Here is a 16,445-nt window from a genome sequence, read left to right as displayed (position 1 = left end):
CAGTTTGATTCTGTCAGAGCACATGATCGGGTTTTGGGCTCAATTCACAGTAGGGGGCGTGCAGAGGGCAGTCAATCAATGTTTCACTCTCACACTGATGTTTCTCTCTCCCTGCCTCTCTTCTAAAAATCAATAAAAATACTTAAAGAGAAAATAGAAGAATATACATGGCATAAAGCACAAGCAGGCAACTCAGTTAGTTTGAATGTACCACCCAGAGGGGGTGCAAGGGGTTTTATACTCTTCCCCTTATAGGTTTCAAAGCTCCTCTGCCAGATTATCTTGGGTGGCAGACTAGGTTTCAAAGTCCTCTTCTACATTGTTGTGGCTTATCTTGGAATGTTTGTACATATATCTGGTCATTTTGTTTGGCAAGTCCTAAGATGGCTGACTTCTTTGTATAGTGGGTGACATCAACTTCCTTTTTTCTCCCCTCCCCTTCCTCCTGCCCTAGCAGCTATCTTTCCTAACATCTCCCAAGTGATACTATCCAAATGCTTTTGGGGTTTTGTCCCCCAGACTTTATCTGTCTTTGGGTTTAGCTGGCACAAATGGCATTAGTTAGATCTTGGCTCTCTATTTTACCAGGCCAGGGTGATTTAAGCAATGTATTCTCTGGTTAGGGAGGAGGGGTATAAACCATTTGCTCTCAAGTGTCTTGGCTGGGGAAGATAAGGTCTTGCAATTTACAAGCTGGCTGCAAGCTGCTCAAATTGTTTGGCCTTGTTTAATTTTCTTGTCTCAGTTTCCCCATTCCACTTGCCCAGGAATTTTCCTAGCTTCTTACTATCCTGCCACATAAACCATTACCAAATACAAGTGGATTTGACACCAACTCTTCCATGCAGGCATTAGAACCCAGCATGGCTTTTCTGAGCTAACATTAAAATAACCAAGACTATTTATTTTGCTTGGTCTTTTCTAGGGACATAGGTTCCATTCCAGTGGCGCATGAGATGAAATAGGTGATATCAACCAGCAGTCCCTTGCTAACTCATGCCAAACTGGTCCTCCAGTCAAGGCAAGCAGGTCAAGGCCACACTGGATTCTTTGGTTGCAAGCTCAGAAATTACCTTTGCTACTTTAAACAAGATGGAATTTACTGGATGTTCACAGTTTCATAGCAAGAAAAAGACAAGGGCAAAATAAATGAATTCTTACTGATCACTCCCTTTGTTCCTCTGCTCAAGACACAAATTCTTGGTGAGAAGCATATAATTGGCCCAAATTAGTCATGAGCCTACTGCTTGGCTAAGGAAGGGAGTTCCCCCAAATTACAGTCCCACTATATCATATTGCCTGGGGAAGAGATAATGCCACAAAAAAGAAGCTGGGAGCTGTTCAGGATGGCCAGAAAACTAATATCCAACCACAGTAACCTATAACAAAACCATCTTTGTAACAGGTAGCATTTCACAAAGAAATATGAGCAGGACATACATTCTATTCAATAATCGATAATACTGGCTCCTCAGTTAAAAACAAAAGGGCACTTTTCTGAGATACATCCTTCCAGGTACCATTTAACAATATCAAATTGTGAATGGTGATAAAGTTTGGCTGATATGTTGACTCTTGCATTTATGCCCAGAGAGTGTCCTTTAGGGAAATAGTCCTTCTAGATCTGATTATTTCTGGGCATAGTCTAGCCAAGTCTCACTGATGCTAGCATGCGCTGCTCCTGAAATGGCACAGCTGGCTGCCCAGAGTACAGAATACAGCATTCAGGTGATCAGAGATGAAACAACTAGGCAGCCAACAACATGCTTCTTGACAAGAGAAACACGAGGTTCCTATTGCAGAACTGACCCTACTGGAATTGAGGAAAGAGCTTATTGCTGTAGGCATGCTGGAATCTACAGCCAGCAGGAACATCATTGTGTGTGTGGGAGGAAGCTTCTTCTCTGGTTTGATAAGAGTTGGCTTGAATGGCTAAGAGCCCAGCAGGAAGGCCAGGTCCACTAGTGTACTGAATTTTGTCATCAGATTCCACTTAAGCACAAGTCCTGCCAGGATCTGTTCCCAAAATTAATCAATACAAAGGAACAACTGCATCTGACCTGGTCACTCATTTGACCTGGACCCCTCTGAAATTTTGTCCACAGGATGCTAGTGTTGCTGGAGTGGAATAGTGAATTCTTCTGTCCAATAAGGTAAGTTCTAAAAAGGAGAAAACAGTGTGGGGAGCAGATTACAGCCAGGGAAAATGAGACACATTTCCTGAACACAGAACAGACACCATCTTCCTTCCATTCCCACAGCTGCCAAAGAGCTCTAGCTCACAAATCTGAATGGATCTTGCCTGCTCAAAGCTCTTTATTGGCTCCTTTACATTCATGACATAAAATCCAAAATCTCTGCATAACACAATCAGGCCCATCTCTCTCTCTTCCTCCTCTACAGCCCTCCAATCCTACCTTATGCTTCAGCCGTGCTGAACAGACTTCAGGTCCCACAGCAAGTCCTGCCCTGCAGGGGTGCAACTGTGCACCCTCCTGCCTCTGTGAGGAACGCCTAACCTCCTTGTCTGCAGAGCACATTTCTGTCCCTCCTCTGAGCCTCAGCCCAGCTCTGACCTCCTCGGTGAAACATCCCCCTACTCTTCCAGCCCCCGAGGCTCTAAGGGCCTTTCTGTTTCCATAACCTAAGCTCTGGCATTATGTAGAAGGGTGGAGCTGAGGCTCTGAAGGGCAGTGAGTACATCCCTTCCATAACCTACATCACAGAGGCCTAGCAAAAGGCTTATCTTCTGGAAGGTGCTCAAATGTTTGTTGAAGTAGTGAATGAACACCACTTGCATTTTATCTCTGGTAATGTCTAAACAGAAGAAAATCACATTTGTCTTCTCAGAAGAGGGAAGATATTCAAATACTAAGAACTGCAGTTCCTGGTAAGACCTTTTAGAAAATGACGTCAGCAACAGTAGCAACTAGAAACTCAGCAGAATGCTTAAGGTATAAAACCAGAATGAAATGGGCCAAGACTTGAACAGTCATGGTTTAGGTAGACTGGGGCACAGGGGAGAGGGGACGGATCGGGGGGGCAGTTGGGAGAGTTTCAAGACTGTCTAAGCTTGTCTAAGGTTTAAGAATCACAAGTTCTTGGCTTTTCAACCATAAAAGCAATCTTGCTGAATGATACATTCACATGGGTACCTTGGGAAAGCTAGATCTGTACACCTATTAATAAAAAGGCCCTTAAAAAAAAGAAAAAAAGAATCACAAGTTCTTTTTTAAGAATCACATATATTTACATTGTGGATCTGGGATACACTTTTTACAGGAGTTAAGCTGTTTCCAGCTGGAGTGGCTTTGGAAAGTCCACTCTAAAATGAAGTCACCTATTGTCATCACTGTCCTCCCCCCCAAACCTTTGTTCTGAAACCAAGCACCTTCCTGTGACACCCAAAGGAGGCTGCTCTCTTTAGTTTTCCATGCGACTCCCAAGTTGGTCCAAGCTGTGGGGATCACTCTTCAGCTCAGGGGTGGACAGATGCTCCAGCTCATAGTGCCCATTGTCAAAGGCCTTATGTGTGGGTTTCTCTTTCATGCCCTCCTTCTGGCTCCTCTTGTGCTCAATAATCTGCTGGAGCTGGTGCCCAGCATACTCTGGCTTGGTGGTCAGTGGGCCCCCAGCTGGCACAGCCACACCAAGAATATCTGACACCATGTACGGGCGTAGCCAGCCCACCAGAGGAGTGCTTCCAGGGCTATAGTGGGTCTGCTTGTGGTAGAAGAGAAGCCCATCCACCTATGAGAAAAGAGACCAGGGATCAAAATGACTTCTGAGGCCACATGTTTTTAGGAGAGCCTAGACACACGGGGCAGCTCTAGTGGTTTAAATCCTTTTTCTGAGTCACTGCCAGAGGAAAGAGTTCTCATTTCTCACACATGCAATTTCTCTAAATGAAGAAATGGCCTAGAAAATGAAATTTTAGAAAATAAAAAAACATAAATAGCACATTCCTGTTTATAGTGTGCTTCCCTACCCACTACTTCACCCTTTTACCCACCATGAGGGTATTTTTGAGATGGGGCTGGCTCAAAGTTCTGGGGGCTTCTGTAATAACACAGTTAGTATGAAGTAGAAATTCAACTTGAACCCAAGTCCTCTCCCTAAATCCCATGCACTCCCACCACCCAGAGATCTCATAGTGGGTTATGTGTTCTGCACATGGAACAAAGCAGGGGAACTGGATAGGCCCATATGAGATGCTGGACTGCTGAGCACAGAGGAAACCTGTGTGGTCAGTGGTTGAGCAGTGACCTATAAACCAGGAGGTCATGGTTCAATTCCTGGTCAGGGCACATGCCCGGTGTGGGCCTGATCCCCAGTTGGGGACGTGCAGGAGGCAGCCGATCAATGATTCTCTCTCACCCATTGATGTTTCTATCTCAGACTCCTTTTCCTTCCTCTGAAATCAATAAAAATACATTATTAAGAACAAAAAGAAGCCATGCTCCCCAAGCCATTGTTGGCTGCCTAACTCTTTCCCCTAAATTGTTGCAAGCTATGTTCTAGGAAACTCGGTTTTTCTTAATGGTAAGATTTCCTACAGTCCCAAATTTTCTTTTCTGGGAGTCAGCAACTCATCTCTAAAAAGCATTTACTGGATCAACCAAAGGACTTGTATGCATGCATATAAGCCTAACCAATGGACACAGACACCAGGGTGGTGAGAGCAGGAATGGGGGGGACGACATTGGGGGAATAAGGACATATATGTAATACCTTAATCAATAAAGAAAAAAAAAAGCATTTACTGTAACTTTATTTATAGTATAAGGGCTATAAGTAAAAATAAAGATGGCAGTCACCCTGGTTAGTGTGGCACAGTAGTTAGAGCATCAGCCCTAACACTGAAGGGTCTCGGGTTTGATTCACGCGTACCTGGGTTGTGAGTTCACTCCTCAGGGCGAGTGCGGTAGGCAACCAGTCCATGTGTTAGTGTCACATCAATGTTTCTCTCTCTCTCTCTCCCCTCCCCCTTCCCCTCCCTCCCTTCCTCTTTCTCTTAAATGGAAACTGAACTGAGTCTCCCAGCACAGACTGTTGCCAGCGGAACAGGTCAGGGTTGTGGAAAAAAGAGTTGAAAGAACCAAAATTAGGTAAAATGTACCCAACCGGACAGTGAAAAGAATATGGCTGCTTTGGTTATAACATGAGGAAGCAAGTACTTGGATTGACCATCTCACCAAACTATATACAACTTCTGACAAAGATAGGTGGGTACCTTTGGGAAGGGAAAAGCAATGCTTAATGTCCAAATAGACATATGTTCATGACATATATGAAAAGACTCTTCCTATCCCCTGTCCTTAAGAGGTATAGCTAGACACTATCAAGCCATGCCTTCTAAATCTTAAGCCATTGGTTATATATGAATCACAACTGAGTCACATGTCTAAAGAGCTGTTTTAGTCTGTCCAGTGTTGTTTAGTGGTTAGAGCACTGGCCTTTCACCAAAATGTCACAGGTTCTATTCCTTGTCAAGGGCCTGTATCTGGACTGCAGGTTCATTCTGCACACTGGGGCACGTATGGGAGGCAACCAGTTGATGTGTCTCTCTCATATTGATTCATTCTCTCTCTCTCTCTCTCTCTCTCTCTCTCTCTTTCTCTCTCTCTTCCTCCTTTTCTCTTTCTCTTAAAAGCAATGGAAAAAATATCCTCAGGTGAGGATTAACAAAAATAGATAAATAAAAATAAAGATGGTGTTCTTACTACCTTCTTAATTGACTCCCAGAAATGAAGGCAACCGCCGGAAGCTGTGACCCCTTCTGCAAAATATATCCAGTTCAAGCAAAGACTTGTAGGTGACTAGGCAGAATTTTAAAGGGTATGTTGGGCAAAGGAAAGTTTGCTTATTGAGACTGGAGAGGATAACTGCAGGTTCTAAGGATGACAGAAGACTGCTCAAGACTGAAGAGCTGCTGACAATGGGAGATTTTCAACACTAAGACTGAGAAAGTCCTGGACACAAACTGGGATGAGTTCGTCACCTGCCCCATGCCATTGCTCAGCAATCACTGACATACTCAGGGATCATTTGCTCTTCCTAGGAAAGAAGAATTAGAAGTTTACATTCCTGTGGTCCATCAGTCAAAGAAGCCCCTTTACTTTACAACCAGCCATGGCAGTCACACAAAGGGCCTGGTTTTCAAGCTTACAGCAGGAAGGGGCAAACAAAGAACAATCTAGGAATGAAAGCCTCACCCTGATCTGGGCCTCAATTTCTCTATCTGTAAATTGAGAGCGTTAGATGCGGTGTCCTTTCAGGGCCTCCTAGCTCTGGCATTCTGATTTATGTAGAAGGGTGGAGCTGAGGCTCTGAAGGGCAGTGAGTACATCCCTTCTTAGATATCAGCTTTCAAGCCCTTTTCTTTTTCTTAAAGAGATTTTAGAGAGAAGAAAGGGGGGAGGGGCTAGAAAGAATCATCGATAGGTTGTCTCCCACATGCACTCTGACAAGGAATCGAATCCGAAATTTTTTGGTGTCCAAGATGACATTCCAAGCAACCTTCTGAGCCACACCAGTCAGGGCTCAGCCCTTTTCTGATGCTTTAACATAGCAAAGTCAAAAGATATCTTAAGACTGTGTAACCAAGTTTTCCAGTGTCCTGAAACCACATCAGAACAATAAAGACAATGACTTTGTTACCTCAAAAGGGAAATCCATCGACAGCACCTTACACAGGCTCTCAGGGGTACAAGGAAAATTCTTTAGCCCCACAAATTTAAACTAAAATATAAATTAGAACAAAGAATTAGTACATATTACAAATAATACTATTCTAGCAACTGAAAAACTATATCAAAGAAGTTTTTTGTCTCTTCCTTCCCAGCTACTTCCCCTCCACCTACATGCTGAATTACTAGGTCAGTGGTTCTCAACTTTGCTTTATACAGGAGAATCATTTGGGGAACTCTTAAAAATTACTGATGCCCAGGCCCCACCCTGAGATTCTGACTGAAATGGTCTGGAAGAAGCCCAGACAGTGATTTTAACATATAGTCAGGATTGAGAACCAGGGTCCTACACTAGGTTTAGGGATTATATGTTATTCTTCCAGCCCTCTGACAATTGCCCCTAATGAAGGAGTAGTTGAACTTCTTTCACACCAGCAAGGATTTAATTAATTAATTAATTTATTTATTTATTATTTTTACCAGTATTTCTTTTAGCAGCAAGGATTTTTAGACTAAAGCAGTATAACTAGTGCTTTGACTCCCAGCTCTGCCAATCATTTTATCTCTATATGATTTCATTTTCCCATCTATAAAATGGGATAAAAATATCAGCGTCATAGGGTTGTTGTGTGGATTCAATGAGATAATACATGTAAGAGCACTAGAACTGCTCCCATGCTCCCCCTTTTCTTAATACACATTTTTGCAGGATGTTATTGATAACATCACTGGAAGTACTGACCCCATTTATTGTCCTGTAACTGTTACCTAATTGCCTTTAAAAATGTTGTAACAAAAAAACAACAACAAAAACAAAAAAGAAAGAAAGAAAAGAAGAGCTGGCTGGCGTGGCTCAGTGGTTGAGCATTGACCTATGAACCAGGAGGTCACGGTTCAATTCCCAGTTAGGGCATATGCCCGGGTTATGGGCTCAATCCCCAGTGTGGGGCGTGCAGGAGGCAGCCGATCAATGATTCTCTCTCGTCACTGATGTTTCTATCTCTCTCCTCCCTCTCCCTTCCTCTCTGAAATCAATAAAAATATATTGAGAAAAAGAATGTAGGCAGTCCGGCCATTGTAGCTCAGTGGTTGAGCATCAGCCTATGAACCAGGAAATGGTGATTCAATTCCTGGTCAAGCAAGGCACATGCCCAGGTTTCGGGCTTGATACCCAGTGAGGGGCATGCAGGAAAGGGCCAATCAATGATTCTCTCTCATCACTGATGTTTCTATCTCTATCTCCCTCTCCCCTCCCCTCTCTGAAATCAATAAAAACATACCAGTATTCTTAAAAAATGTTGTAAATAATCCAGGCAAATACCAATCTACAGGGCTTATTAAATGTCCTCAAAATAGCTGTCATATATTTAATCATTGAGCAGATAACACACACACTTGAACTACCATCTGTACTGTGGGACCTTGGGGAAGGCAGTCCCCTCTCTGAGTCTATATTCTCATCTGTAAAATGAGGGAACTGACTAGATGAAGTTACTCTCAGCTCAGATATAAGAGCAGAGGTTATCAAAATGTGGTTCATGGACCAGCGATATTAGCATCACTGGGGAACTTTAGCATTTCACACCAACGTTATGGACTCAATCCCCAGTGTGGGGCGTGCAGGAGGCAGCCGATCAATGATTCTCTCTCGTCACTGATGTTTCTATCTCTCTCCTCCCTCTCCCTTCCTCTCTGAAATCAATAAAAATATATTGAGAAAAAGAATGTAGGCAGTCCGGCCATTGTAGCTCAGTGGTTGAGCATCAGCCTATGAACCAGGAAATGGTGATTCAATTCCTGGTCAAGCAAGGCACATGCCCAGGTTTCGGGCTTGATACCCAGTGAGGGGCATGCAGGAAAGGGCCAATCAATGATTCTCTCTCATCACTGATGTTTCTATCTCTATCTCCCTCTCCCCTCCCCTCTCTGAAATCAATAAAAACATACCAGTATTCTTAAAAAATGTTGTAAATAATCCAGGCAAATACCAATCTACAGGGCTTATTAAATGTCCTCAAAATAGCTGTCATATATTTAATCATTGAGCAGATAACACACACACTTGAACTACCATCTGTACTGTGGGACCTTGGGGAAGGCAGTCCCCTCTCTGAGTCTATATTCTCATCTGTAAAATGAGGGAACTGACTAGATGAAGTTACTCTCAGCTCAGATATAAGAGCAGAGGTTATCAAAATGTGGTTCATGGACCAGCGATATTAGCATCACTGGGGAACTTTAGCATTTCACACCAACCACTATTTATTTATTTATTTATTTATTTATTTTTTTAATTAAATCTTTATTGTTCAGGTTACATTTGTTGGGTCCGAGTCCCCAGCGATTCGCCCGTATCTGGAGCTCAGAGTCTGAGACTCCCCCCTGACCGAAAACGACAACCGCGCTCTCAGCCACCAGCCCGCTTTGCGCGCGCACCTCCGCACCTGAGTTTTTTCCACACTGCGCCTCCTCTGAGCCTCGGTGTGCTGTTATTTTTCCTTCTAGTTGAAGAGTCTCTCCTCAGCCAGCCTTCCTGTGGTTCTGGGTGATGTCCGTTCCGTCTTTTAGTTGTATTTTTGAAGTGGTTGTTTGCGGCAGCAGTCTCCGGTGTTTACCTATGCCGCCATCTTGGTCTCTTCCTCCCCATGAGCATCCCAACCACTATTTATTGAGAGCCTACCATAAGTACTATGCTAGGAGGACATACATATTTTTCTCATTTAGTTCTTAGAACCACCCTGTAAAATAGATATTATTAATCCTATTATACAGATGAAGAAACTAAGGCCAAGTGATGTTTTTAGCTTAGCCTAATAATTATTAAAGCCAAAACTGGAATTCAGATCCGGATGACTGTTAAGCCTATAATCTTCCTATTATGCTGTACTACCTCAAAATTAAAGAATTTCATTCATAATGGTTGTATGTAGATAATAGATCATTCCAAACCAATCCACATAAAGAACTCTGCAACCCTAATCCCAGGCCTTACAGGATTGAGCTTGGTGTTCTCTCCCAGTCCTTCTTCTTCTGGCAACTTTGAATGCATCCAGTAGAATCGGAAATCAGTCTGCCACAAAAAAAAGACAAAGATAAAATACAGCTCATCTCAAACTCTAATAGGAGCAAAAAACCACATTCTAAATAGCCACCTGATTTATGAAGACCTAAGCCCTTCTATCATTACCCTCATTTCCTTAAAACACTGCCATCAGATCAGGAAGATATTTATAAAATCTTTGAAGATTTTTTCTTTCATTTTTTTCTTTAGATTTGCCAACGTGTCAAAAATAACCTTTATTACTTTTGTAACAGCCTCTATGTTCTCACACTTTCTTGCCAGAAGCCTTTGTAGCAGGTGCTTTCAGGGCTGGAGCTTTCAGACCCTTGTGCTTTTCAAGGTGCTGCCTTCTGGCCTACAGCTTTCTAGGCAGACACTCTCTGGACTGGAGCCGTCTTGCCTGTAGCGATCACTTTTATTTTTTAAAGAATAGTTTATTGATTTTTAGAGAGAGAGAGGGTTTATTGATTTTCAGAGAGAGAGAGAAAGGGAAAGAAACACTGATGTGAGAGCACAACATCAATTGGTTGCCTCCTGCATGCCCTCCTCCACCAGGGATGGAGCCAAAACCCGGGCATGTGCACTGACTGGGAATAGAACTGGCGACCTTTCTGGGCATGTGATGACACCCAACCAACTGAGCCACATCGGCCAGGGCCAGTGGCCACCATTTTTGCTGGAACCTTTGCAGAAGCAGTTGTAGCTCCACCTTTAACAGCAGGTGCTTTTTGGGGAGCTTTCAGGAGAGCTGTCCCCCCCTTTTTTTGGCTAATCCTCACTAGAGGATAGTTTCTCCATTGATTTTTAGAGAGGGTAAGGAAGGTGGGGGAGGGAGAAGGAGAGAAACATCTATGTGAAAAAGACACATCCATTGGTTGCCTCCCACATGTGCCCCAACTGGAGCCAGGGATCGAACCTGCAACCCAGGTATATGCCTTTGACCAGGAATCAACCCGTGACCCTTTGGTTCATGGGCTGCCACTCTAACCATGATCCACACTGGCCAGGACAGAACTGCCTTTTAAAGGTTTCTAACTTCAAACTTGATTATTCAGTTCCTCATTTTCTTTACCTTCATGACTCGGCAATGATTAAACCTGTCATCTTGGCTTGCATTTCTCTGGCTTCAATCTTCTTGGCCCATCTTGTGGCTGCCAGGCTTGTTAAGCAAACTTCTGGCGGGCACTATGTGAGAACTTGAGGATGAAGACAGTAAGCTGCATGCATTTGAAAGTCATGGCCTGTCTCCTTACTTGAATGGAAGTTCCATTAACCAAAGCCCTGTTCTGATGGATAATATCTATAATCTCGAGCAGCTTCGTGGCAAGAGGCCCAAAGGAAAGGTAGGTCACCCAGGCAACCTCCATGAAGCACCTGAACACCATGTTGATTGGGTTGTGTGAGAAGTAAGAAGGCATGAAGATTTTTTTAAAAAAAAATCCAGTAGTATTATTAATGGCAGTAGACCAAATATTTATTATGGAAGACCTACTATTGTCCAGCTCCAAGCTAAGAACTGTACAAACATAATCTTATTAATCCAAAACCACCCTGTGAGAGTTGTATTATCATTATCTCTATTCTACAGGTGAAAGGGCGGAGGCTCAGAGACATTACGTCACTTGCCTAGTTGCACACAAAAAATACTAAGAGACCAGGACTCTACAACTCCAAATCACATTAGGTTGACCTTTGTTTTATTTTAATCCTGAGGACTAGAAACTACTACTACATAGCTGTAATTTCTCATAAACTACTTGATTCTCTGAATCAGTGATATAAACCTTACTGTACTTACTTACGTCATTTTCTTTCCTTACATTATTTAGCTTTCAGAAACCAAAAACATAGTCTTTTCTTTATATTATAAAAACAGAGGTGGTTTTGCCTAGCCAGTGGGGCTCAGTGGTTGAGCATCGACCCATGAACCAAGAGTACAAGGTTCGATTTCCCATCAGGGCACATGCCCGGGTTGCGGGTTGGGTCCCCAGTAGTGGGTATACAGTTGGCAGATGATCAATGATTCTCTCTCATCATTGATGTTTCCTGGAAAGATTTTTTTAAAATATATTTTTATTGATTTCAGAGAGGAAGGGAAAAGGAGAGATAGAAACATCAATGATGAGAGAGAATCATTGATTGGCTGCCTCCTGCATGCCCCCTACTGGGGATTGAGCATACAACCTGGGCATATGTCCTTGATGGGTATCAAACCTGGGACCCTTCAGTTCGCAGGCCAACGCTCTATCCACTGAGCCAAACCGGCTAGGGCTCATCATTGATATTTCTATCTCTCTCTCCCTCTCCTTTCTTCTCTGAAATCAATGCAAATAGTTGGAGGGTAAAAGATTAAGTTTAAAACAAAAAATAGGTGGTTTTAGTTACCAAATTCATATATTGTAAATGCATGTTAGAAAATATCCTTCAACAGAATTACAGGAAAATATGTTTGGACTGATTTAAGACTACTGAGTTTTAGGTTTGGCTCTGCACGTGGGCAAGGTACATAACAGTGGTTCTCAAATTCCCTATCAAAAGGATTAGAAATAAGAGTACTTACCTTTTAGAGATGTTGTAAGGAATTCAATGACATAATGCTCAAGATTGCTTAGTAATGCATGTCCTGGAGAATATTGTTAGAACGAGGAGCATGTTAGAGTTTCAAAGTACCACCACTGAGCAGATGAGGAAACCTAGCTTTGAGGAATGACATTAAAGAAATAGCCTACCCAGCTCATGTGACTCAGTGGCTGAGCATCAACCCATGCACCAGGAGGCCCCAGTTCAATTCCTGGTCAGGGCACATGCCCAGGTTTCTGGCTCGATCCCCAGCAGGGGGTGTGCAAGAGACAGCCAATCAATGTTGATGATGTTTCTCTTTCTCTCCCTCTCCCGTTCTCTCTCTAAAAAACAAAAAAGAAATAGCCTATGGTGATAACCCATGATTGTCACACTTGGCCTGCATGAGGAGCACCTGCAGGCTGATTAAAATATAATCCACCCCAATAGTTTCTCATTCAGTAGGTCTGAGAACTTTCATTTATTTTTATTTTTTCAATTACAGTTGAAATCCCCTATTATTTTATATTGGTTCTGGCATATAGCATAAGGTTTAGACATTTATACAATTTATAATGTCTTAGTACCCACCTGACACCACACGTAATTACAAAATTGACTAATTCCCTATAAAATTATTGGCTGTACTTTACATCCCCATGACTATTTTGTAACTGCCAATTTGTATTCTTAATCCTTTCACATTCTTAAACCAGCCCCCCAAACCTCCTCCCATCTAGCAACCATCAGTTTGTTCTTTATATCTATTTCTGTACTCCTTGGTCATTTATTTTGATCTTTAGATTCCACATGTAAATGAAACCATAGATTATTTGCCTTTCCCAGTCTGACTTATTTCATTTCTAAGTCCATCCATGTTGTCACAAATGGTAAGATTTCATTCTTTTTCATGGCTAATATGCCCTTGTACATGATTCACCTTATTTATCCAATCATCTACTGATGGGCAGTTGGGTTGCTTAATATCTTGCTGTTGGAAATAGGGGTGCATATATCTTTTAGAATTAGTGTTTTGGATTTCTACCAATAAATAAAGACAGAATTGCTGGTTAATAAAGTAGTTCTAGTTTTAATTTTCTGAGGAACCTCCATACTGTTTTCCGAAGTGGCTGCATCAATTTGCAATACAACCAACAGTGCACAAGGATTCCCTTTTCTCCACAGCCTCCCCAACTCTTGGTGTTTGCTGACTTTTTGAGGATAGTCATTCTGACAAGTATGAGATAATATCTCATTGTGGTTTTAATTTGCATTTCTCTGATGATTAGTGACATAGAGAATCTTTTCATCTTTCTATTGGTCATCTGTATGACCTCTTTGAATAAATGTCCATTTAGGTTCTTTGCCCATTTTTTAATTGGGTAGTTTGATTTTTGGTGTTAAGTTATGAGTTCTTTATAAATTTTGGATATTAACTCCTTATCAGATATATTATTGGCAAATATAGCCTCCCATTCAGTAGGCTGTCTTTTCCTTTTGTTGATTGTTTCCTTTACTGTGTAAAAACTTTTTAGTTTGCCCAGACGGTGTGCTCAGTGTTTGAGCAAGACGTTATGGTTCAATTCCTGGTCAGGGCACATGCCCGGGTTGCAGGCTAGATCCCCAGTTGGGGGTGTACAGGACACAGCCGATCAATGATGTTCCTCTCTCATTGGTGTTTCTATCGCTCTCCTTTCCCCAACCTCTAAAAATCAATTAAAAATAAAACATTAAAAAAAAAACTTTTATGATTCTGAGTCTTACATTTAAGTCTTTAAACCATATACAAGAATAAAATCAAAATGGATTAAGAAGGTGGTCTAGTTTCACTTTTTGCACATATCTGTCCAGTTTTCCCAACACCATTTATTGAATACACTATCTCAGTGGTTGGCAAACTGCGGCTCGAGAGCCACATGCAGCTCTTTGGCCCCTTGAGTGTGGCTCTTCCTAAGCCTTAGGAGTACCCTAATTAAGTTAATAACAATGTACCTACCTATATAGTTTAAGTTTAAAAAATTTGGCTCTCAAAAGAAATTTCAATCGTTGTACTGTTGATATTTGGCTCTGTTGACTAATGAGTTTGCCGACCACTGCACTATCTTTACCCTAATTGATATTCTTGCCTCCTTTATCATAGATTAATTGACCATAGAGTTTAGGTTTACTTCTGGGCTTTCTACTCTGTTCCATTGAACTATGAATCTGCTTTTATGCCAGTACCATGTTATTTTGATTACTATAACCTTGTAATATAGTTTAATATCAGGTAGCATGATATGTCCAACTTTGTTATTTCCTTCTCAAGATGGCTTTGGCTTTTAGTGCCTTTTTGGGTTCCATATAAATTTAGAATTATTTCTTCTATTTCTGTAAAAAATGTCGTTGTTATTTTGATAAGGACTGCAAAGAATCTCGAGTGCTCTGCACAGTATAGACATTTTAGTGATGTTAATTCTTCCTGTCCATGAGCACAATATATGCTTCATTTGTACCTTTTTCAATTTCTTTCTTCTATCAATTTTTGGTGGTATTGTTAGGGTTCTATGTGTATAGTATCATGTCATCTATTAAAAATGACAGTTTTACTTCACTTTTTAAAAAATCTTTATTGTTCAGATTATTACAGTTGTTACCTTTTTTTCCTCCCATTGGCACCCTCCACCTGGTCCCTACCATACCCCAGGCCTTGACCACCCTATTATCTGTGTCCATAGGTAATATAAATATGCTATAAGATATTTGGTTAGCCTGGCCAGCGTGGCTCAGTGGTTAAGTGTCAACCTATGAACCCGAGGTCCCCCCCATAACTCCCCTCCTTCCAGCTCCCACCCCACCCTCCGCCCTCACTCCCCACCCACTGTCCTCATCCATAGGTGCACGATTTTTGTCCAGTCTCTTCCCGCATCTCCCACACCCCTTTCCCCCCCAAGCATAGTCAGTCCATTCCCTTTCTATGTCCCTGATTCTATTATAATCACCAGTTTATTCTGTTCATCAGATTTTTTATTCATTTGATTTTTAGATTCACTTGTTGATAGATATGTATTTGTTGTCACTTTGTTGTTCATAGTTTTTTATCTTTACCTTTTTCTTCTTCTTCCTCTTCTTAAAGAATAACCTTCACATTTCATATAATACTGGTTTGGTGGTGATGAACTCCTTTAGCTTTTTCTTGTCTGTGAAGCTCTTTATCTGACCATCAATTATAAATATAGCTTTGCTGGGTAAAGTAATCTTGGTTGTAGGTTCTTGCTATTCATCACTTTGAATATTTCTTGCCACTCCCTTCTGGCCTGCATAGTTTCTGTTGAGAAATCAGCTGACAGTCGTATGGGTACTCCCTTGTAGGTAACTGACTGTCTTTCTCTTGCTGCTTTTAAGATTCTCTCTTTGTCTTTTGCCCTTGGCATTTTAATTATGATGTGCCTTGGTGTGGTCCTCTTTGGATTCCTCTTGTTTGGGGTTCTCTGCGTTTCCTGGACTTGTAAGTCTATTTCTTTCACCAGGTAGGGGAAGTTTTCTGTCATTATTTCTTCAAATAGGTTTTCAATATCTTGCTCTCTCTCTCTTCTTCTTGCACCCCCATAATTAGGATATTAGTACGCTTGAAGTTGTCCCAGAGGCTCCTTACACTATCTTCATATTTTTGGATTCATTTTTCTTTTTGCTCTTCCAGTTGGATGTTTTTTTGCTTCCTTGTATTCCAAATCTTTGACTTGATTCCTAGGATCCTCTAGTCTACTGTTGAATCTCTGTATATTATTCTTTATTTCAGTCAGTGTATGCTTAATTTCTGACTGGTCCTTTTCCATGTTTCTGGCATTCTCATTAAGATCCTTGAAGGTCTCACCAAGTTTCTCAGAGGTTTCTAGAAGATTCTTGAGTAACCTTATCACTGTGGTTTTGAACTCTATATCCAGTATTTTGCTTTCTTCCATTTCTTTCATTTTTGACATATTTCTTTGTCTCCACATTTTGGTTGCTCCCCTGTGTTTGTTTCTACCTATTGGGTAGTTGCTAAGTCTCCTTAAGTTCATAGAGTGGCCTTGTGTGGTAGGTGTCCTATAGGGCCCAGGGGCTCAGGCTCCCCAGTCACCTGAGGTGGACACTCTTGGTGCACCCCTTTGTGGGCT

The 16,445-nt window shown here is 41.7% G+C and overlaps 1 protein-coding gene across 3 annotated transcripts in view; it reads right to left on the bottom strand.

Moving 5' to 3' along the window:
• Positions 1–3,225: 3,225 nt before the first annotated feature.
• Positions 3,226–16,445, bottom strand: part of SNUPN (snurportin 1) — a 44,483-nt gene continuing 31,263 nt past the window's right edge. For 2 of the 3 annotated variants that reach the window (XM_005882750.2, XM_014530471.1), the window contains 3 exons: positions 9,682–9,759; positions 6,661–6,741; positions 3,226–3,750 (listed from right to left, as the gene is read on the bottom strand). In XM_005882750.2, coding sequence (XP_005882812.1) covers positions 3,424–3,750; positions 6,661–6,741; positions 9,682–9,759 — 486 coding nt within the window. In that variant the 3' untranslated portion in view covers positions 3,226–3,423. The remainder of the gene's footprint in view (positions 3,751–6,660; positions 6,742–9,681; positions 9,760–16,445) is intronic. The other variant, XM_005882751.2, reaches the window with a different exon arrangement.

The sequence above is a fragment of the Myotis brandtii genome, unplaced genomic scaffold, assembly GCF_000412655.1.
Source record: "Myotis brandtii unplaced genomic scaffold, ASM41265v1 scaffold74, whole genome shotgun sequence".
NCBI lineage: Eukaryota > Metazoa > Chordata > Mammalia > Chiroptera > Vespertilionidae > Myotis > Myotis brandtii.
This window is presented reverse-complemented; position numbering and strand designations above follow the sequence as displayed.